Source organism: Macaca thibetana, chromosome 20 (assembly GCF_024542745.1).
Source record: "Macaca thibetana thibetana isolate TM-01 chromosome 20, ASM2454274v1, whole genome shotgun sequence".
Lineage (NCBI taxonomy): Eukaryota > Metazoa > Chordata > Mammalia > Primates > Cercopithecidae > Macaca > Macaca thibetana.
The window spans coordinates 20237909-20261513 of NC_065597.1; the positions used below are offsets into that span (position 1 = coordinate 20237909).

Consider the following 23605-nt stretch of genomic DNA (forward strand, 5'->3'; position numbering starts at 1 on the left):
GAAGAGTTCAAGTTTGAGAGGTGCCTGGAGACATGCAGAGCGTTTGGGGGGAGGTGGGTGGGTCTCCAGCCACAGCAGAAACTGCACATTGAGTTAATAAATAGTTGAATGAATGAATGACCTAATGTAGGTGAAGACTTCCCGAGAAGCACAAAAGGGGAGGGGCGGGCCGTGTAGCCAAGAGGACATCCAGACGGGCAGCCCTCCTCTTTGTCCTGGCAGATGCTGGAGCAGCGACTGGCCCGGGAGATCCGTGCCCTGGAGAGGAGCAAGGAGCAGCTGCTCTCGGAGAGTGAGCCTCCCGCGCCAGGTGGGCCGGGGGAGGGGCATGTGGCCGGGCCTCGGCCCTGCCCCTGACGCCCGCCCACCCGCAGGGAGGCTGGTGCGCGCCAAGCTGCGGGACGTGGAGCGGCGGCTGAGCTCGCCGCCTGAGGTCGAGGGCGCCAGGGCGGTGAATGACGGGTGAGAGGGGAAGGGAGGTGTGGGCGAGGAGGGCAGGGACACGGCGGAGGGGAACCAGCCCAGGTCCCCCGCTCCGCCCCCCACTGCCCCTTCCCCCGCCTGTGCCTCCCTCGGCGTCGTCGGGTCTCCGCGTCTCCGTGGCTTCCTCCTTGTTCCCTAGACTCTCCCTCTTTTCCTCCTCTCTCCTCGGCCCCTTCTCCGCAGGCTGAAGGCGGAGCTAGAGATATTCGGGGAGCAGGTCCAGAGCGCCCCCGCGGTCGGGGCCGGCGAGGGAGAGGTAGGGAGCCCGGGGAAGGGAGGCGGGGCGGGCAGGGGTCCTGGGAGTGGCCCCTGAGAGTGGGGTCTGTGCGGAGCAGGGCGGCCCCGGAGGTAGAGGAAGCCTGGGTGGAGGCCTAGGGCAGACGCGGGCGGATGCGAGGAGCGCGGGAACCTGGTCTGCAGCCTCACCCCGCCCCCGGCAGGCCGGACCTGAGCTCCCCCGCCCCCGCGACGAGGCGGATCCGGAGCCGCCGGTGGCTGCCCCTGACGCCCCCTAGGCCAGCAGGACCCGCCCGGTCCCCGCCCTCCCCCGAGACCGGCCAAGAAATAAAGGCGATAATTTCCGACCGTGCCTGCGTTCTCCCCGGAGTCTGTGCTTCACGGTGGAGAGGGGAGGGGCGTCCTGGGGTCTCGAGGCGGGGCCTCTGCCTGACCCCGCCCTCTAGTCAAGCCCCAGGCGCCAGAGGCTCGGTAAATGCTCCTGAGCTCAGAGAGAGTAAAGTGGGTGTCAGGACCCCCCGCCCCACAGCCTCATCTCGAGTTCCCAAATCTGTGTTGTCAACAGGGGCTAGAGGGCACGTGTTAACCCATTCTGGTCCTCGGGGTCTGTGTGTCTCCGGTGGTCTCAGGAAACCCAGAGTCTCTGCAAGACCCGCAGACTCGCGCTAGCTCTGGGACGTGTCCGCCCATCTGAGCTCCTCTCACACATTGGATTCTAGCCAAGGCTGCCTCTCCACCCTTCTCAAACACTCCAAACACGTGTCCCTTCCGGGCCTTTGCCCTGCTGGTCCTCGTCTGGGGTCACATCCCCTAGGCCACCTCAGATCTGTTAAATGTGTCCGCCACTCCGGAGGCCAGCCTTGGGAACTCAACTCCAAAGGCACCCGGCACCAGGCTGCTGCCATTGACCGAGCATGTAGTGACTAAGCAGGCATTTGCCGATTGCCTGCTGGGTACCAGGCACTGTTGTAAGCCCTGGATTTTAAACAGCGCGGTTAGCGAAGCCTCACCTAGAAAGTGGTATCTGAGCGGAGAAGTGAGGTAGCAAAGGAGGGAGTGAGCCCTGTGGATGTTTGGGGAAAGGTGCGCCTGGCAGAAGACATACCTCATGCCAAGGCCTGGAGGTGAGGCTGCACTTCGCTGTGTTTGAGGAGCCGTCTGGAGGAGGCCTGCGTGGTGGAGTGGAATGAGGTAGAGTGGGGTGGGAGACGACACTGGAGAGTTGCCAGGGACCAGTCAAGTTGGGCATTATCTAATGTGTGTAGAAGAGGACCTGGTACACAGTATTCAGTGAATGTCAACTCTCACATACTGTTGTGATGATTCACTATTCCCAGTCCCTAGAGAATGGGAACTGAGACGTGTGACTCACTTAAATCAGGGCTTGTGTCCATTAAGTGATCAGTAAGTGGTTCATATGATTTATTATTATTATTATTCTCAGGCTACAGATGAGGAACACCAAGGTGTGTATATCTCTCAGAACAGAGATTTTTATACAGTAAATGCTCAATAAATGGTATCTATCATTAATTTTTCTCACTACTATTCTTGTTGTTATTCCCAATTTAGTGATGAGGAAAATTGAGATAGTGAATCTGTACAGTAAGCACTCAATAAACGTTGGGTATCGCAGTTGTTGCCATTATTATCCCAAGTCCACAGATGAGGCCCAGGGAGCTTTAGTCCCCGAGTCATCACTCGCATCCGGGCACAACTGACTCCAGGCCTAGGTTGTGATCCCCTGCCCCACTGACCCCACCTGCTTGCTAAGGCCAGTCTGCAGTATCCTCTTCGTCATCCTCTCTGTGTCACACAAATGGGGTCAGCCTGGATATTCTGCCGACTTACCACTGGGTACCTAGGATTCGAGTCCTGGTTTCCCTGTTCACGGGCTGGATGACTTCAGGCAAATTGCTTAATGTCTCTAAAACTCAATGACCAGCTGGGGGCGGTGGCTCAGGCCTGTAATCCCAGAACTTTGGGAGGCTGAGGCAGGTGGATCATGAGGTCAGGAGTTCAAGACTAGCCTGGCCAAGATGGTGAAACCCCTTGGTTTGGTGGTGGCGGGTGTCTGGAATCCCAGCTACTCAGGAGGCTGTGGCAGAGAATTGCTTGAACCCGGAAGGTGGAGGTTGCAGTGAGCCAAGATGGTGCCACTGCGCTCCAGCCTAGGCGACAGAGCAAGACTCTGGCTTTTAATTTGCCCTGTGTTCTCCTGACTCAACTGAACTTCCTGGCAGGGCTACTTCTCCTTTCATTGAAATGATTGACAGCTGCCTGGGATGTCTTCACTTACTTCCTGTAACAGCGTTTCTCTCCCCACCCACCTCCTCTCTCCGTAGGACTTGCATTCATCCCATAATTCTCAAGCTTCTTAGCTTGTAGTTCAGGTTCAAATGTGAATGAGCCAGGGGGAGCTCAGTGTTGTCAAAAGGCTGAAGGACATTCTTTATTTTTTATTTATTTTTTTTTTTTTGAGACGGAGTCTTTCTTTGTTGCCCAGGCTGGAGTGCAGTGGCGCGATCTCGGTTCACTGCAAGCTCCGCCTTCCCGGGTTCACACCATTCTCCTCCCTTAGCTTCCCGAGTACCTGCGACTACAGGCGCCCGCCACCACGCCTGGCTAATTTTTTTTTTTTTTTAATTTTTAGTAGAGACGGGGTTTTACCGTGTTAGCCAGGATGGTCTTAATCTCCTGACCTCGTGATCCCCCTGCCTCGGCCTCCCAAAGTGCTGGGATTACAGGCGTGAGTCACTGCGCCTGGCCAGGACGTTCTTGAAAAAAGTAAGCCAGAAAGAAACCCACTGAAAAACAGGAGAGGAGTCAGAGGAGGGGCCCGAGGAGAGGCAAACATAGCACAGCCTGAGTAGCAAGCTAGACAAGGCATGAAAGAGACAGTGGCTAAAGTGACTGCAGTGGAATCTCCCAGAGGATAATAATATTACTGCCTAATAGAGCACACGAGTTAGCAGAACAGAACCCAGGGCCAGACTGTCTTTGTAAGAATCCCAGCTCTGCTGCATACTAGCTGTGTAACTTCAGGTTATACAGTTAAGTTACTTAAATTCCCCCCCGTTTTTTGTTGTTTTTTTTTTTTGAGATGGAGTTTTATTCTTGTCGCCCAGGCTGGAGTGCAATGGCGGGATCACTGCTCCCTGGAAACTCCGCCTCCCAAGTTCAAGTGATTCTCCTGCCTCAGTCTCCCGAGTAGCTGGGATTACAGGCGCCCACCGCCACGCCCAGCTAATTTTTGTATTTTTAGTAGTGACGGGGTTTCACCATGTTAGCCAGGCTGGTCTCAAACTCCTGACCTCAAGTGATCCACCCTCCTTGGCCTCCCAAAGTGCTGGGATTACAGGCGTGAAACACTGCGCCCGGCGGAAGTTACTTAAATTCTGTATGGCTAGTTTCCTTATCTGTAAAGTAGAAAGTTATTGTGAGGGTTAAATAAATAGATAATATATGGAAAGTGCTTGGCCGACAGAGCGAGACTCCGTCTCAGAAAAAAAAAAAAAAAACATACTTGGTACATCATAAGTACTGCGTTGGTGGTAGCTGTCATTATTACAAAGAATTTTCACATCCTCATTTGGTCATGATCGTAGGGATCTTACATAATAAACATTATATATTTTTTGTTACTTTACAGTTAAGGAAACTGATGGTGACTTCACTGAAACCAGGGAAGAACTAGTATTCAAGGACAGATCTTCTTACCCCGCATCCGGAATTCTTCCTCTTCTCCATACCACACCACACTGCACTCTTTTCCATTTCATCGAAGTTCTTTTGCTTTTTTTTTAATTTTTTTTTAAAATTTTTTGGTTCATTTCTGTCAGAGAGTTAAGATCACAATTGACTTGACTTAATTCTTCCAAGTTCAGTGGAAGAACTGGCATTTATTGAATATCTGCCATATCCCTGGCACTTTGTTAGCTACTGAGAAAGCAGAAAATGTATCAGTCATAGGTTCTGTCTTCAAGGAGCTTAAAAACTCACTGGAGGGAGAAAAGTACACAGTAAACGATTGCAGACCTAAAATCGTGTGCTCCTGAAAGGCAGTGAGCCAATGGAAAGAATACCACGCCAGGAGTCAGACAGTTCCTTTTGTGACTCAGCTCTGCTTCACTGTGTGACCTTATTGGGGACATATAACTGAAACAAAATCTGCCAACCCAGAAAACTTCATAAAAAGTAGAAGAGAAAGAAGACAGTTCCATTACTGCATAAGCATTAAACCAGAAGGTGATGTCACAGGCAATCACAAAAGAGATTGCAAAGGCGGAGAAATAAATCTCACCCTTTAATATAGCCAGATACATCTCATTCAGTGATGAGCAATAACTAGTTCTCAAATAAAGACTTAATAGCACGATTTGTCACTCATAGTTCATCCTAAATTGGGGTTACTCTCTGTGTTAGTTAATTGGCTTTATCCAAAGGAAAATTCAATGACGGGACACAGTTCTGGAGCAAGGCACCTGCATGCTGCAGCTGGACCCTTACTCTCTCACAGAAACTATGAGACAGGGATGCTATCTTCCTTGATTCAATTTCAAAGAGATGGTTCTCAGGTCCTTTAGAAAGACAATCATAGGTCATAAAGGTAGTAGGAGGTTTATTAGCTTTTTAAAAAGATTTATATGCATTTCAAAGAGAAATAACAAGGTTTTTAAAGTAGATGCTCTCAGAAAAGGCAAAGGGGAAAGGGTTGGGGAAAACTGGGAAGGGGTAGGGTAGGAGTATCTTCCCTTATATTCAATAGGGAGAATGAAGCCTCTTATTTTTCTCTTTTTTAAAATTTTAAATTTTTATGGGTACCTTGTTAGTATATATAGTTATGGGGTACATGATATATTTTGATAGAGGCATACACTGTGTAATAATCACAAAAGGGGTAAATGAGCTATCCATCACCTCAAGCAAGCCTCCTATTATTATTATTTTTTTTATTATTTTGAGATGGAGTTTCGCACTTGTTGCCCAGGCTAGAATGCAATAACGTGATCTCGGCTCACCGCAGCCTCCACCTCCCGGGTTCAAGCGATTCTCCTGCCTCAGCCTCCTGAGTAATTGGGATTACAGGCATGCGCCACGACGCCCGGCTAATTTTGTATTTTTAGTAGAGACGAGGTTTCTCTATGTTGGTCAGGTAGGCTGGTCTCGAACTCCTACCTCAGGTGATCCTCCCGTCTCGGCCTCCCAAAGTGCTGGGATTGCAGGCGTGAGCCACCGTGCCCGGCCATCTCATTTCTAACTCGTGTTTACCTTTACATCTGTGGGTAAATCACTTCATCTTCCTGGGCTTCTTTTTCCTCCTTGTAGAAAGAGGCGGAAGTTTTTTGTTAGTGTTCATAAACTACTGTTCTAGGAAGAAAAAAAAAAAAAAGCACTAAATGTGGCCTTCAATTTTAATTTAATTTAATTTTGTTATTTATTTATTTATTTTGAGACAGGGTCTCGCTCTGTCACACAGGCTGGAGTGCAGTGGCCTGACCTCCGCTCACTGCCATCTCCCCCTCCCGGGTTCAACCGATTCGCCTGCCTTAGCCTCCCGAGTAGCTGGGACTACAGGTATGTGCCATGACGCCCTACTAATTTTTTGTATTTTTAGTGAAGAGGAGGTCTCGCCATGTTGCTTAGGCTGGACTTGAACTGAGCTCAAGGAATCAGCCTGCCTTGGCCACCCAAAGTGCTGGGATTACAGGGATAAGCCAATGCGCCTGGCTATAGTGGCTTTTCAAAACACTTTAAAAATAATCTAAATGATGTCTTTGGAGAGGGGCATGCACATTTAGATTCCCATAATCCATCCTCATTCTGCTCTTTTTGTCTTGTAGCTCACCTGCCTAGCCCTTCCAGCTTCTATTGTGTAGGATTCTATAAGGTGCCCAGATGTATTAAACATGGGTTAATAAGAAAAGAGAAAGAGCAGTATTAGTCATATTTTCTGAAAAGATTTATGGGGTCATAGAACTTTTTGTGATCCTTGGTGAGTAGGGAGGATTTTAATTATAAAACAATAGTATTTTTGTTCCAGTTCTTATATTTCCTTCCTTATAGTCTCACACCGCATTACCACCCATAAAACAGTGTTAAATAATGGTGTTGATTTTAAAAATCCGTGTTTCTTCTGATTTTAAAGGAAATGCATATTGTCTTTTGAATGTGTGTATATTTTGTTTATGAAGAGATTATACCCATCCAACTGAATTTCATTGAGATTTTAAAAATTAAGAATGAATGTTAAATTTTATAAAATACTTTTGAACATCTGTTGAGGTGATTTTTCTATTTGAAATATGTATATGGTAAATTTGATTAATAGATTTCTTCTTACCGAGCTATCTTAGCCATGGTTGAATCAATGTCTAGATTCAGTGTGTGAATCTACACAAAAGTAACTGTGCCTTCACACAAAAGTAACTGTGCTCCCCTTCTTTTCACTTCTGAGACTACTTTTATAATATTATTTTATAATTTATTTTATATTTTATAATATTATTTTAAATATTAAAATATTTAATCTTTTAATATTTTTAAAAATTATTAAAATACGATTTCTGATGCAATTATTTGTACTCATTTCCTGTTTTAGTTTGCTAGGTCTGCTGTAATAAAGGGCCATAGACTGAGTAGCAGTTCTAGATGCAGGAAGTCCAAGATCAGGGTGTCCTCAGGGCTGGTTCTTCCAGGGACTGTGAGGGAGGATCTGTTTCCTGCCTGTCTCCTAGCTTCTGGTGGTTTGCTGGCAGTGTTTGGCTTGTAGCTGCATTATTCACTCTATGCCTTAATTTTCACATGTTGTTCTCCCTGTGTACATGTCTGTCTTTGTATCCAAATATCCCCTTTTAATAAGGACACTAATATTGAATCATGGTCCACTGGATTGACCTCATTTAAATTTTATTATCTCTGTAAAGACCATGATATGGTTTGGCCTTATGTCCCCCAACAAAGCTCATGTTGAATTGTAATCCCCAGTATTGGAGGAGGGAGCTGGTGGGAGCTGATTGGATCATGGGGGTGGACTTCCCCCTTGCTTTCTCATGATAGTGAATTCTCAAAAGATCTGGCTGATCAAAAGTGTGTAGGACCTCCCCTCTCACTCTCTCTTCCTGCTGCTCCCACCATGTAAGACGTGCCTGCTTCCCCTTTGCCTTCTGCCATGATTTTCAGTTTCCTGAGGCCTCCCAAGGCATGCTTCCTGTACAACCTGTAGAACCATGAGCCATTTAAAGCTTTTTTCTTTATAAATTACCTAGTCTCAGGTAGTTCTTTATAGCAATGTGAGAATGGACTAACACAGACTATATCTTCAAATAAAATAATATTCAAAAGTACTTGGGGTTAGGACTTTAATGGATGAATTGGGGTGGGGGGGTTGTGTGTGACAAAATTCAACCCATAACACCGCCTAATAGAGAAAAAATCATTTAATCAAGTGGATGACTTGAATATTGGGATATTTTATATGACAGTATAGGCCGGAACTTTTAATCAATTAGTAAATAGATTTAACCTAATTTGTTGAATAGTCAGACAACTTTGAATATGCCTATTTCTCATGGGGTTAGAAAAGTTGTCATTTTGACCACATTCCACACTTAATTTAATTACAGATTTCAGTTGCCAGACCTTTCATGCCTTGTAGACACAGCATGCGTTATCCTTTAGGTCATTTGCCTTTGATTCACGTACCCACTTTTGGTTAGTTTGGTTGCCTCAAAAATATAAATATGTGGGTTTTTTTGTTTGTGTTTTGTTTTGTTTTGTTTCGACACGGAGTCTTGCTCAGTCAACCAGGCTGGAGTGCAGTGGCGCAATCTCTGCCTCCCAGGTTCACGCCATTCTCCTGCCTCAGCCTCCCGAGTAGCTGGGACTACAGGTGCCCGCCACCATGCCTGGCTAATTTTTTTTGTATTTTTAGTAGAGACGGGTTTCACCATGTTAGCCAGGATGGTCTCGATCTCCTGACCTCGTGACCCACCCGCCTCGGCCTCCCAAAGTGCTGGGATTACAGACATGAGCCACCGCACCTGGCCAAAAATATAAATATATGTATTAGGAAAACATACCTAGATTATCCACATAATTATATTCTTTGTTCACCTAAATACAAAACCAACCTTTGTTCTGACCTCTGGCTACCTCGCCTATTGCTCTTAATGCGTATATTTATTAGTAATACATTTCCATAGACTCCCAGCTCTGTGTGTAGCTCAAGCTGTGGTCCCGGATTCAGAAAAACCCCTCTGGAAGGGGAGGCTCCGTGCTGCTTTGATGTGAACTTTTCTCAGACAGGTGTTACAAAGAATTACATTCAACTGTTTCTCACTCCTTTATATTCATCCAGTTAATTATTCATGATAACACTATTTAGTTATAAATAGCACATCTCAACTAGTCTCATGGGCATCTACTCCTGAAGGAAGCAAACACTGGGGAAAAATATTTAATACTTGCAAACTGAAGATAGTAGTTTTTCCAGGTTTAAAGCAACTCATTTGAGGAAAATATGCCACTTAATTTAGCTTCCCTATAAGAGATATTTTGTTCTCTAAATGTGTTTCCCTACCCTTTTTTAATTTTTCCTATCAGATGGTCTCTGAATACAGGAAAGCTGTGGAAACTTCAAGGGGGGTGCTTGGTGTACTCTTTGCTAACTTGATAGGCAAAATGGTTACTTGGTTGGCTTAATTTAAATTATCTAGTAATGAGAAAAATTGAACATATTTTCATATTTTTAAGAACCATTCTCATATCTACTGTGAATTATCTATTTACCTCCATTTACCTTTTCCACTCGGTTGTCTTTTTCTTGTTGATTTAAAAGAAGATATGTATGCACACTATATATATTTTTTATATTTATGTGTGTGTATATATATATATATATATAAAGAGATCAAGTTTTTTGCATGCTATTTAAGCGAAAAACATTTTTCCACTTGATCTTTTGACTTTGCTCATAGGTTTTTGTTTGTTTGTTTGTTTGTTTTAAACAGGGTCTCACTCTATCACCGAGGCTGGAGTGCAGTGGCACTATCTCGGCTCACTGCAACCTCTACCTCCCCGGTTCAAGTGATTCTCCTACCTCAGCCTCCCAAGTAGCTGGGATTACAGGCACCCGTCACCACGCCCAGCTAATAATTTTGTTTGTTTGTTTTCTGAGACGGAGTCTCGCTCTGTCGCCCAGGCTGGAGTGCTGTGGCATGACCTTGGCTCACGGCAACCTCCGCCTCTCAGGTTCAAGCGATTTTCCTACCTCAGCCTCCCAAGTAGCTGGGATTATAGGCACGTGCCACCACGCCCGACTAATTTTTGTAATTTTAGTAGTGACAGGGTTTCACCATGTTGGCCAGGCTGTCTCAAATGCCTGACCTCAAGTGATCCACCCGCCTTGATCTCCCAAAGTGCTGGGATTACAGGCGTGAGCCACCATGCCGGGCCGTTCATAAGGTTTTGAGGACATGTAGCATGTTATGTTTCAGAGAATCAGAAGTATCCACCATTTCTTTTTAGATCTTTCAATTTTATGTTCTATTTAGATTGCAGACAGCAATTGAAACATCGAGTATAGCTGAATACAATCACAGGCCACCTTTTCCTGGGAACCTGGATATTGAGCTCTTACTTTTCTCCATTCCAGGGTCTTGTTAAGCAGTGATGCTAACCAGTGAGTAGAATAGTGAGAGGTCTATGCATATTCTATTTGCTGATCTACCAGCTGTTTTAAGGGACTGGTCAGTGGCAGAATTAACATATTTGCAATATCTACAAAATTCACAAGTACATAGACTTCATTTTCCATTTTTCTACAAAACTGAAACTCTGTTTTTGTGACTTATTACTCACCGTAATCCTACTCAGCATCTTTCTCATTGGGATCTTGAGTAACATTTACCCAGAGATTACAGTAGTTCCATTCTTCTTCTTCCTTTCCTTATCAAGTCGTTATTAGACGCAGACAATTTGATTAGCCTAGGTGCCTGTTTTTTGTCTTGCAGTCCTTCCTTGGTGTTAACTCTAAAATTAATTGATTTATTTTTTATTTTTATTTTTATTTATTTATTGTTTGAGACAGACTCTCACTCTATCACCCAGGCTAGAGTGTAGTGATGCAATCTCGGCTCACTGCAACCTCCACCTCCTGGGTTCAAGCAATTCTCCTGTCTCAGTCTCCCAAGTAGCTGGGACTATAGGTGCCCGCCACCATGCCTGGCTAATTTTTGTAGTTTTAGTAGAGGCAGGATTTCACCATATTGGCCAGGCTGGTCTCAAACTCCTGAATTCAAATGATCCACCTGCCTCAGCCTCCCAAAAAACTAAGATTACAGGCGTGAGTCACCGCACCCTGCTAAAATTACTTCATTTCTTCCAAGAGTGTGCAGTCATGTTTTACTTCTGTGATCAAACCTATTTAAGAGTCATAAAGATTTCTTCCAACTGTATCTTATGAAAGCCATTAGGAATTTAACAACCTTCTTTTCTAGAGTCATTGTCTTTGTATTTTGTGCCTGATTTTTGGAAAGCCTGTTTTACTTTCTATGTGTCTTCTTATTTCTAAAGTCTTATTAAACCTGCATTATCTAAAATGCCCATTACCTATAAATTTCTCTGCCACTATGAGATTGAATATCTTTCTCAGTGGTTACCTTTTTTTTTTTTTTTTTAAAGAACGTTTTATTGTTTAAAAATCACAGTCAAAGCTTCAAAAAACATACAACCCCAAGTGTCCCAATTCCAGTCTCCTACTACCCAGAGGACAGCACAGGGCTGTTCTTCCCCTTGTGGTGCCCACAGCACTAGCCAGGACCCTGCCCGGAGGAGACCACTTGCCCACCCTCCTGCCCACTGTGTGTTAAGTCACCATTCCTAATACATTTATTTATTTATTTATTTTGTAAGGTGGAGTCTCGCTCTGTTGCCCAGGCTGGAGTACAGTGGTGCAATCTCGGCTCACTGCAACCCCTGCCTCCCAGGTTCAAGCAATTCTGCATCAGCCTCTTGAGGAGCTAGGATTACAGGCACCCACCATCACATCCAGCTAATTTTTGTATTTTTAATAGAGACGGGGTTTCACCATGTTGGCCAGGCTGGTCTGAAACTCCTGACCTCAGGTGATCCACCCACCTCAACCTCCAAAAGTGCTGGGATTACAGGTGTGAGCCACTGCTCCAGGCCCCTAATACTTTTACAATTTAGTTTATATTTGAACTATTTGGAATTTATTTTGTGTCTGTATATAATCTGGAGAGAATTTACTGAATAGCCCATGTATCCCCCCCAAATGCAGTGCCATCATTGCCATATACCAAATAATCGTATCTATTTTGGTCAATTTCTGAACCGTTTATTCCATTCCTTTATCTAGTTACCTATTTATACACAAATACCAAACCTTTTATTATTATACCCTTAAAGAATGTTATGAAACTCAGTCGGTGTTACCTCCTCCATATTTTTCTACTGTTTCAGAATTTTTCCAGGATAGTTTCTTTCCTATGCACACTCCAGAATCATATTGTCTATTTCCAAAAAAAAAAAAAAGAAAAAAAAAAAAAAACCCAGCTAGGCAGGGTGGTTCACGCCTGTAATTCCAGCACTTTGGGAGGCCAAGGCAGGCGGATCACGAGGTCAGGAAATCAGCCAGGAAATCCTGGCTAACATGGTGAAATCCCATCTCTACTAAAAATACAAAAAAAATCGCTAGGCGTGATGGCATGAGCCTGTAGTACCAGCAACTCGGGAGGCTGAGGCAGGAGAATCACTTGAACCTGGGAGGCAGAGGTTGCAGTGAGCCGAGATGGAGCCACTGCACTCCAGCCTGGGTGACAGAGCGAGACTCTGTTTTGAAAACAACAACAATAACAACAACAACAACAACAAAAACCCTATTATTATTATTATTTGATATTTGTATTGAATGAAATTTATACATTAACATGCAGGAAATTAATATCATTATATCGAGTCTTCTAAAGGAGAAAATGGTGTTTTATCTATTTAATTTTTTTTTTTCCAGACAGAGTTTCACTCTTGTTGCCCAGGCTGTAGTGCAATGGTGCGATCTCGGTTCACTGCAACCTCCACCTCCCGGGTTCAAGCAGTTCTCCTGCCTCAGCCTCCCGGGTAGCTGGGATTACAGGCATGTGCCACCACACCGAGCTAATTTTGTATTTTTAGTAGAGACGGGGTTTCTCCATGTTGGTCAGGCTGGTCTCGAACTGCCAACCTCAGGTGATCCACCTGCCTCAGCCTCCCAGCATGCTAGGATTACAGGCGTGAGTCACCAAGCCTGGTGTAATTTTTATTTTATGTGTTTTTCTCCTCTGTATATCTCTTTGAATTCTGTTTTACCTGATAATAATATTGCTACAATAAATTATTATTATTTTTTTTTGAGATGGAGTCTCGCTCTGTTGCCCAGGTTGGAGTGCAGTGGCATGATCTCAGCTCACTGCAACCTCTGCCTCCCAGGTTCAAATGATTCTCCTGCCTCAGCCTCCCCAGTAGCTGGAATTACAGGCACCTGCCATCTCACCCAGCTAATTTTTTGTGTTTTTAGTAGAGATGGGTTTTCACCATTTTGGCCAAGCTGGTCTCGAACTACTGACCTCAGGTGATCCGCCCACCTCGGACTCCCAAAGTACTGGAATTAACAGGCGTGAGTCACCACGCCTGGACAATAAATGTATTTTTATGAATATTTTTCTCCATATGTTTCTTGACTATCTATGTAGGTACCAATTTTTCAGTGTTTGTTTAATAAAACTACACTGTCATTGATAATTCATAGCCTAATGAGAAAGGCAACTCAGGACAAAGGGTTCAAAGACACAGGTACTTACCAGAGTCTGGGGAGGCATGCAGGCACATCCTAATGCAGGTAATGCTGACTACATTATTAAAGGCAAGTAGGAATTAGTCAAGCAAAGAGGAGAGCAAAGGAAACGCCCTGCAGAAGGTCATGGCGAAGAGAGAAGGCATGAGCGCTGTGAGTATGATACATCAATTTCTACATCAGAATCTTTGGATACAGTGTTTGCTTTATGACAAAAGATAAGGTCAGAAACCTATGTATAAACAAGATGATTAAGACCTTTCCTGCCACATCAAGCTGATTGAATTCTACCTCGAAATGCGGAAGGGATACACTAAGAAATATTTAACTATTAAAACCTGAGGGGCTCTTTGATACCTGTTAAAAGTTGAACAGGTCCCCATTCTTAATAAGGCATGAGGTTCAGTGTAAATTCTCAGAAAATAATTGCCATTTGTGTAAATAATCCAGGATAAGGCAGAGTTCAGCAAATGTTTTTCTTAGAGGGCCAGATAGTAAATATTTTAGATTTTGCAATCAAACAGGTGAAACTGAAAATATGTAAATGCTTGTATAACCATTTAAAATGCAACCATCTAAAAGTATTAAAACATTCATAGATTATAAGCCCTATAAAATTAGTAATGGCTAGATTTGACCTGTAGGCTAGTTTGTGGAGTCTTGGCCTAGAGAATGGATATTTAAATGTTTAAGGGAGTATAATGCTTTCATTATGAAAGAAAATGGAAAATAATTTACTGGCATATGGAAAAATGAACAATGAGAGAAAATGTTATTTTGGGAAATAAAACCAAGGAGAGAATGGGCATGTTAGTCTGAAATTATTGCTTCTGTAACATGCTTTTAGCATGACATTTGAGTATAGCACTGAGTGGACAAGGTGCCCTACAATGCGAAAAATGACTTTTTGTTTCTGGGAATCAGTAAGAATTTATGAACCTTAAACAAAAAACCATTGCTTTTTCAGATACTATTCAGTATAAGAAGTGTCCAGATGATCAATATCAGAATACTCAGAGAATTTACTGTCTTCCAAAGGATGTGAACTTCTTAACTTTTGAAGACCCTTTGGGGATGGCTCTGGCCTGCACAGCTCTGCTTCTCTGTCCTTACTACAATGGTCCTTGGGGTATTTGTGAAGCATCAGGAAATCCCCTCAGTCAAAGCCAGTACATGGACTTTCAGATACATTCTGCTGAAAGTCCGACCTCCCTCACACTGTTCTTCCTCTGCTCCGCCCTCTTCATTGGCCACCCCCCCACACAGTTACCTGGTGACTCCAACAAATAACATTTAGAGTTGGGTTTCTATCATTCTGACCAAAACCATCACTGTAGTTCTGGCTCTGAAGGCCAGAATGCCAGGGAGAATAAGATGGTGATTGGTATCAGGATCTCCTAATTTTGTCCTTTTCATGTTCTCCCTGATCCAAGTGGAATCTACCTCCTGATCTGTCGACTCGGGCTGAGAAACTTTGCTCCCTTCATTGACACAGACACACTCTAAGCTTGGATCTGTAGTTCTCACACGCAATGAGGGTTTCAGCACTGCCTTCTACCATGTCCTAGGATACCTGGGCTCCTTGACCCTGGGGAGCTTTGCCTTGGCTTTCCTGGCCATGGGTTTGCCTGACACCTTCAATAAATCCAAGTTCTTGATGTTCAGCATGCTGGTGTTCTGCAGTGCCTGGGTCACCTCCCTCCCTGTCGCCCATAGCACCAAGAGGAAAGTCCTGGAATCCATGGAGGTCTTCTTCATCTTAGCTTCCAGTGCTGAGGTACTTGGCTGCATCTTTGCCCCCAAGTGTTACATTATTCTTATAAGATCAGATATGCATACCCTCCAAGGTCTGAAGATTAAAATAGCTTCTGGAAGCAGTAAGAATTCCAGAGGTTTATTTCAAAAAAGGGGGAAAAAAGAGGCGACACCCTGAATTTAAAAATTCACTATTATTACAGATGCAAGTTAATACTTGAATCAAACTCACTGCCTCCGAAGATAAAGTCAGTCTCATAGCTTTAAAGAAATTAAGAGCAATTCACCCTCAGTTATCCTGTTTCATAGTGTGAAAGTTATGGATGTTTTCCATCCATGCCTTTTTCTTCGATGTATCCAATCTTTCGTGCAGCATTTTTCTTCCTTTTTATGGAATAACAACCTATATAACTCAGTGTCTTCAGCCAACAATCTTGCCTAATTTTCCAGTTTGGAGATTGTTTGCCTTCACAGACATTCCTTTCCTTTCCCCTGTCAGCTGTATTGCCTAAGATTCCAGCCCTCTGGGTTCTGAGTGGGGTCCTCCAGAAGAAAGCAGTGTTAGAATAATGATGGCTTTTTCTCAGTGATTCTACCTCCTCCTAGACAAATCTATTCTGCTTTTCTGCTTGCAGCCTCCATCGAGTGATCCCAGACCGTGGGCACCGGTAACTCTGCCTCCCTGATAATTTCTCTCTCTCTCTCTCTCTGTCTTTCTTTTTTTTTTTTTTTTTTTTTGAGATGGAGTCTCCCAGTCGCTCAGGCTAGATTGTAGTGGCATGATCTTGGCTCACTGCATCTGTGCCTCCCAGGTTCAAGTGATTCTCCTGCCTCAGCCTCCTGTGGAGCTAGGATTACAGATGCCTGCCGCCACGCCCAGCTAATTTTTGTATTTTCTTTTTTAGTAGAGACAGGGTTTCACCATGTTCTCCAGGCTGGTCTCAAACTCCTGACCTCAAGTGATCTGCCCCCCTTGGCCTCCCAGTGATAATCTGTTTTTAACTGCTAGTCCTATGTTTGGTTCTCAGATCCTCCAGCACCTGCAATTCCTTGCTGTATTAGTCCAGGTTATCCAGAGGAAAAGAACCAAAAAGATACACACACACACACACACACACACACAAACACACATCTTGGAGAATTATTATGGGAATTAGTGCACGTGGCTATGGTGGCTGAGAGGTCCCACAATATACCATCTGCAAGCTGGAGAACCAGGAAGGTCGGAGTGTAATTCAGTCCAGTTGGAAGAGCTGAGAAAGAGAGGAGCCAGTGGTATAAATCCCACTCTGAGACTGAGGCACTGGCTTAAGTCCCTGGAGTCTGAAGGCCTGAGAATCAGGAGGTCTGATGTCTGAGGGCAAGAAAAGATGGATGTCCCAGCTCAAAAAGACAGTCAATTTATCTTTCTTCTGCCTTTTTGTCTTATTCAGATGAGATGATGCTCCCCAACACTGGTGTGGGCGAGTCTTCTTCCCTTAGTGGACTGATTCAAATGCTACTCTCTTCCAGAAACAGCCTCACAGATACAACCAGAAGTAATATTTTTCTATCTCTCTGGCTGTCTCCTATCCCAGTCAAGGTGACATATTAAAATTAACCATCACACCTGCAATTATATTCCCTCTGCTGTAAATAAATTCTTTCTTTTTATCTGATTAGACCCTGACTGCCAATCTTGCAACCGGGAGAAGAGCCAGGAAACACATCCTCCTGTGGGATTCTGGATGGGGTTGGCCTCCTTGTGCATGAACACAATCATGATCTTATTACAGGTGGAAAATGGAATACTGGTTCTAGCAGATAGGGTCAGTGTCTACCCATACTCACTTCTCTTATACCTCAGTGCACGCCAGGCCGGCTTCCATCTGCCAGGACATAAATTCCTTTACAAGACATTTTTCCCTGGATGCTGAAGCATGCCTGGCCTATATGTGTGGTGGGCTAGAAGTGTTGCAGAAAGAATTTCTGCCTCCCTAAGACTCAGAACAGTCTTCATCTATTGACCGATAGCATTGGGTGTATATGCCAGTTAACAATATATTGCCTCTCAGCTCCAAATTCACCTTTACCACATGCTTTGTGAAAATGGATCAGGCCTTTGAAACAGTTTCCTTTGCAGCTGATGCGATGTTAAGCTTTGCTCAGTAGAGGGTGCTGGGGAGACGTTTCCGCTTTGGTTCTGGTGTTCCAGCTAGGTAGGTTCCTGCAGGGTGGACGACTTCTCCAGCGCAGGCTCATGCAGTGCATGGCAGCCTGCAGCGTCCCAAGACACCACCTTCGGTAGTTTTGTGGCAGTGACTGTGACGGCAGCCAGCAGCATCCAAAGATACCACCTTCAGTAGGTTTGTAGCAGTGACTCTAGAGAGATACCGCTCCATGAACAACGTTCCCCAACACTTTAGAAGATGGATTTCTGGTAAGGTTTAGAGGGCAAGTTTCCAGAAAGTTCTACAAAGACAGCACTACAGCAACTTATTTGCCCTTCAGTGAGTCACAGCCATGACCTGTCCAACTAGGACCTGACCTCACCCTGTGGGTAGAGGGTCTCCCTTGGACACTTCAGCTCAGCTTTGCAGGCAGTGGCTGCTCCGTAGGTCGGCTATTTCTGTATTCTTTAGAGTTCTCTTTGCTTTTTACTAGTCAACCCCTCACTGCTCCAATATCCCATTTTAGTTAATAATGATGTATTTTAAACTTTGTTCCAATTATTGCATAGTTTTTCTCCTTTGATTGGACTGTTACTGTGCTTAAATTCTCCAGCTCCTTTGGCTGGAGTAAGTTTGAGGCATGCTTTTATTTATTTATTGAGGTGGAGTCTCGCTCTGTCACCCAGGCCAGGGTGCACTGATGTGATCTCAGCTTACTGCAAACTCCGCCTTCCGAGTTCAAGTGATTATCCTGCCTCAGCCTCCTGAGTAGCTGGGATTACAGGCACGTGCCACCATGCCCGGCTAATTTTTGTATTTTTAATAGGGACATGGGGGAAGTCTCACCATGTTGGCCAGGCTGGTCTCGAACTCCTGACCTCAAGTGATCTGCCTGCCTTGGCCTCCCAAAGTGCTGGGATTACAAGCGTGAGCCACCACGCCCAGCCAGGCATGCTTTTTTTTTATACTGGCTCCAGTGTGTCCCCAGTGGCTTGGTAACAAAATACATCATTGGCTGCTTTTCCTTTCTTGCTGTGGGAACGTAAAAGGAACTGATGAGGATGAAAGATACCACTTGTTGACAGCCCTGGGAGTCTAGAAGGAGGTGGAAGTCAGAAATGTTGCAGTTGTTCAGAACAAATTCCTAGTACTGTAACTAGGCCAGTGCTGGCATCGAAATACAGATTACCTACACACCCCAAAGGGGGCTTAGGCCAGAATGCACCTGGTGATTGAATGAGATCGAGAGGGCTTTCCAACAATAGAAACATACACTTTCCTATTGCTCCAAGATGCCAAGCAGAAAGTCAACATACATCTGAATAGGTTCTATCAAAAGAACAGTGTTCTCTGATGTGGGTCATGAAGTAGCAATTATTCTATCTCTATTCCCATGCAAGCTAAGAGTACACAAACAGATGACCCTTTCTGGGTTATCTCTATGTCATAAATTTGTTTAATACAGTTGCTGCCTTGGCATCCATTGTTAGGCCGGACATAAGTTGTTTGAAGTCCAGTTGTACCCTGTCACCTTTGGCCTAGTTAAAACTTCCTCTCCCCATGTGGCTGTTTGCAATATAGCCCACTTGTTCCTCATCCTAGTGAATCCAAACCCAATATATCCCACAGCTGTTGACCGTGATAAAACCCAATGGCCAACAGCAGAGTCGTGTAGGTACATTCCCCCTTCTCACACGTGTTTTCCTTAAACGAGCAAATTCACAACCCCCTGTGGAAAGCCTAAGTGAGAACACTCCTGGAGCCCCTAGACCTTGATAAAGGTGTGCTCCTGCTGGTCATCTCTCTCTCACGTCATGCATTTCAGTTTCCCGTTTTCCTTCTGTCTCTCCTGATTGGCACACCTAAACCTTACTAGGTAAGACATAAGGAGAATAGGAAACCAAAATGCAAGGTCCGGGGGCTCCAGGAGTGTTATCACTTACAACACGCTCTCCTAGAGAGTAGCTATCTTGGCAGAAATAAACTGGACACAGATCAGACAAGATCCACAAAGCGTGTCTGCCAGATTTCCTTTGAGAGAGACAGCTGGCTATGGATCAGACTCAGGCATTAGGCTGTCAATCAGGATAAAGAAGCATCATGTGAAAGACACACTGCAAACACCTGTGAATACCTCCCCTGGAGCCCTAGGACAGCCAAGCTTTATCGCCGCTCTCCAGAGAGGCCTGGAGACCAAATTAGAGGAAAATCTCAGCAGTTAAGTTATTCATCTGAAGAAAGCCTAGAGAACAAAGGTAATAACCACCAGAAACACACTTGCTGGTATGGTTTGGCTTTGGTGTCCCCACCCAAATCTCATCTCGAATTGTAGTCCCCATGTGTCAGGACAGGAACCTGGTTGTGAGAGGTGGTTGGATCATGGGGGCGGTTTCCCCCGTGCTGTTCATGTGACAGTGAGGGAGTTCTCACGAGATCTGATAGTTTACAAGGGGCAGTTTCTCTTTCTCTCTTTCTCCTGCTGCTGCCATATAAGAAGTGCCTTGCTTCCCCCTTCACCTCCCACCATGATTTTAAGTTTCCTGAGGGCTTCCCAGCCATGCAGAATGGTGAGTTAATTAAACCTCTTTTCATTATAGATTATTCAGTCTCAGGTATTTATAGCAGTGTGAAAATGGACTAATATACTTGTGTTAGTAACTGTAAGCTTTGGAACCCCTATTTGCTGTGGCCCACTGATTCTCAAACCGCGCTACATGCTGCAATCAATAGCAGTGCTCTGAAGTGCCCAGAATCCCCTTCAGAAGGTATAATTCACTCAGTTTGGGATAACACCAGAGTATATTTATTTTAAAATTTTTCAGTTGGTTATGTGCAGTTGGAGTTGCAAACCATTTATTCAGACATAAAAGGAAACCTATTGACTGATAGTGCTTCTGGAAATGTGATCCCTGGAGTAACAGCATCAGCATCACCTGGGAACTTATTAGAAATGCAAATTATTGGGTCTCACCCCAGATCTATTGAATTAGAAACTGGGGCAGAGCCCAGCAATTTGGATTTAACAAGCCTGCCAGGTGATTCTAATGCCCAGGTTTGAGAATTCTTGAACTATCACAGGGAAGAGTTCTTGAATTCTTCCACTTTTCGTGTTGGAATAAAAATAAAAATACCCTTTGGAGTCAGGAATTTTGGGTTCAAATGTGACCCAGGACAAATTATTTTGCTCTCTAATCTTCAATTACATCACTTGTAAATTAGAAAGTCAGATAATCCCAGTTTTAATAAAGTTGTTGAAAGATAAAATAAGATGTCATTTTCTCTCCCTTCCTTATTAAGGGGATTATGAAGTCTGTGCTGCGACGGGAATGATAAGCATATCTATGTGTTCGCCCTGGATCCCAACTAAGAATACTAAATAATCCATCAATGTAATATTTTTTATCAGTGGCTTAGATGTTTCCCCAAAGTGTGGGACAACTCTCACTTGTGATCTATTTGGCACTGGTGCTCAATAGCATTGAATCACATGGTAGAATGTTATTCTCCTTTCAAAAATTTCCAAAAATTGTTTAAATACATTTAAAAAAAAACCATTTTATTTTGGTTTAAAATGCCGGAAACACATCTCTAAACTTCTAATGTCCCCTTTAAAATAAAGCCTTTGACAAGCAAATATATTTTTCTAGACCTTAATAAATTTGTTTACCTTCTTTTGAGGACAAGTCGTGCTAGGTTTTTATATATGATAATAAAAATGTTTTAAAAATAACTTTAAGTTTAAAAAAGAGTTTACTGAAATAAACACTGAAAACACACGACAAAGTTGTGACCAATGAAGGCATGCATCAGTGTCGCTATTTTCCATACTTCAAGGTGTGCAGCAGAAATCCCAGTCTTAGATAGTTCATAGGGAGAGAGGAGGACTGGTATATGGAAACTCTGAAAACAGAGGTCAGAGTCAACATTCTCATGGGATATGTGTGAATAATTTATATGATGCCGAACTACCAGGGTTAGGGTATAAACAATTTAGCAGAGGTTCCTGTGAAACAGATCTTGAGGGTTTAGATTACATTGTGGAAGAATGTTTAATAACTCTTAAAAACCAGTTTTTGCACCTTAAACACATTAATAGAAGTCTAGTATGCAGAACAAGGATGGTTGTGCCAACTTGTCCCTGCTCAGGGCATTTTATAAAGCTGTAATAAACTCAGTTTGAGTTGAATATTAACAAAACAAAGCCCATTTAGATGGAGGAAGGGGCTAGTATGATAGAGATTTTGAAGTGTAGATTACGAGAGCTAAGTCTGAAGGATTTAAGAATATTTACTATGAAAAAGAGATACCTGGGTACTAAATATCATCTTTGTATATTTGAGCATATATCATGGGGTAAAGGAACCAGAGAGGCAAATGAGGACTTGCTAAGAGATACTGCTGTCCAGCAGTAGCATCAGCAGCCACATTGGATAGGGCAAGCTCCATAACCAGAGGTAATCCACCAAGGAAAGCAGCAGGTGTCTAGCGTGCCAGAGCCATTGTGGAGGATGGTTGGGATGTTAAGGTAAAGGCCGGATTGAAGTGCATTTGTGTGTTGGGGTGGGGGGAGTGTAGAAAGGGAATTCATATATGGAAAGTACCTGCTGTGTTACAGACTCTTACTAGCACTTTGAGTGATCCTCTTACCCATGACGGGGTTGAGGCTCTGGGAAGTTTGCAGCCTTCTGTAGTTCTCATAGCTAATACTCCATTTAAACTCAAGTCTATTGATCTTCACAACCATTGCTGCGCTTTATTCTGAACTCGGTTCCCTTCCATCTCTGCATTGTTATTGCTTCTTCATGGGTTGTAACCCAGATAGAAGCCACGAAAATATATTTCATGAATGGGTGCTTTTTACGGTCTCTGGCTAAAGTCACCAGCAGCCAGTGTGGGAGAGAGAGCTTGAGGTCCCTGCTACCAAACCCAGTGCCAAGTCAAGCCCCCTCAGGATACCTGATAGAGAACATCTGTACCGAAATGCTGTCAATCAGGGTGAATGTTGCACTGCACCACATGGATCCCACTTTGGGAACAGAGGGCTTATTCCTGCAGCTGCATGAAGTACTGCTGCTGCTGGAAAGCTGCCCTCAGTGTGAGTTCCCTTCAGTATCCCCCTCAGCAAGAGTCAAGGCCATTAAAGTTATGCCTCTTCTTGGGGGAGGCCACATGCAATAATCAACTGACTTAGAAGTGTAAAAAAGCCCATCAGTCATGAAGACCTGACCCTCGTGACTGAACATGGGGCAGCTCAGAAGGGTCAACCCATCTTTAGAACTCTCCATGAGGGTGGCTAATGCTTTCATTGAAATTTCTCCCTCTGCTCAATCCTGCTTCCTTTTTTTCCCCCTTTCTTTCTCTTCCATGGGAGTTGATCCCAAGAACAGTCCCTAATGAACATTCAGAATGCTCATCCTCATTTCACAGTCAGCTTCAGCAGTCAGCTGCAAAATCTCAGCTCGGCATCTTCTCATGTGGTTTGTCTTCTGTTTCAGTTGTTCAAATAAATAAGAGGTCTGGCTACTGAACTGTACTCATTCATTTATTCTTTCATTCAACAAATATTTAACCACCAGCAACGTGGCAGTGAGTGTAGTAGGCAATACTAGAACTACTGCAATGAAGAAGGATTCTGTTCTAGCCCTCCAGGAGCTAACAGGGAAGAAAGACAATCACATAAAGAATGATGTGACGACTTTATGAAAAGGGTTTTGAAGAACTGCAGGGCACTGCCAGTGAGATTACAGGAGTCTAGTCTAGTCTAGTTTAGAGAAATCAGTAAGATCCTCCGAACATGGTGACATTTAATCTGAGACCTAAAGACTAAGGGAGGAGGGTGTATGGGAGATGGGACAATTCTAAACAGAAGTAACAGCATTAGGCAGAAAGGATATTTGTCTGTTTGAGAAAAAGAAAAGCCTGACTGGCAACCACATAGTGAAAAAAATAACTGAAAATGAGACTTGCACAGATACTATAGGGGCTTATACATTTTTTTGGTACAATTATATGTATGAAGTAGTTATATAATGTGGCTTGGACTGATACTGTTTCACATTATTTAATTCTACCAAGAATTGTGTGCATCGTTTGCCATTTCCTCCTGCCTTTTTTTTTTTTTTTTTTTTTT

General features: G+C 44.0%; 1 protein-coding gene across 2 annotated transcripts in view; it reads left to right on the forward strand.

Annotated features, from left to right (window-relative positions):
• The window catches only part of SYCE1L (synaptonemal complex central element protein 1 like), a 105087-nt gene that overhangs the window by 12666 nt on the left and 68816 nt on the right, over window positions 1–23605 (forward strand). Inside the window, exons 8-11 of one of the 2 annotated variants that reach the window (XM_050773236.1) lie at window positions 223–292; window positions 375–462; window positions 667–739; window positions 924–1069. In XM_050773236.1, the coding sequence (XP_050629193.1) occupies window positions 223–292; window positions 375–462; window positions 667–739; window positions 924–998 (306 nt within the window). In that variant the 3' untranslated portion in view covers window positions 999–1069. Of the gene's footprint in view, window positions 1–222; window positions 293–370; window positions 463–666; window positions 740–923; window positions 1070–6179; window positions 6298–23605 lie in introns of those variants that run through there. The other variant, XR_007721919.1, reaches the window with a different exon arrangement.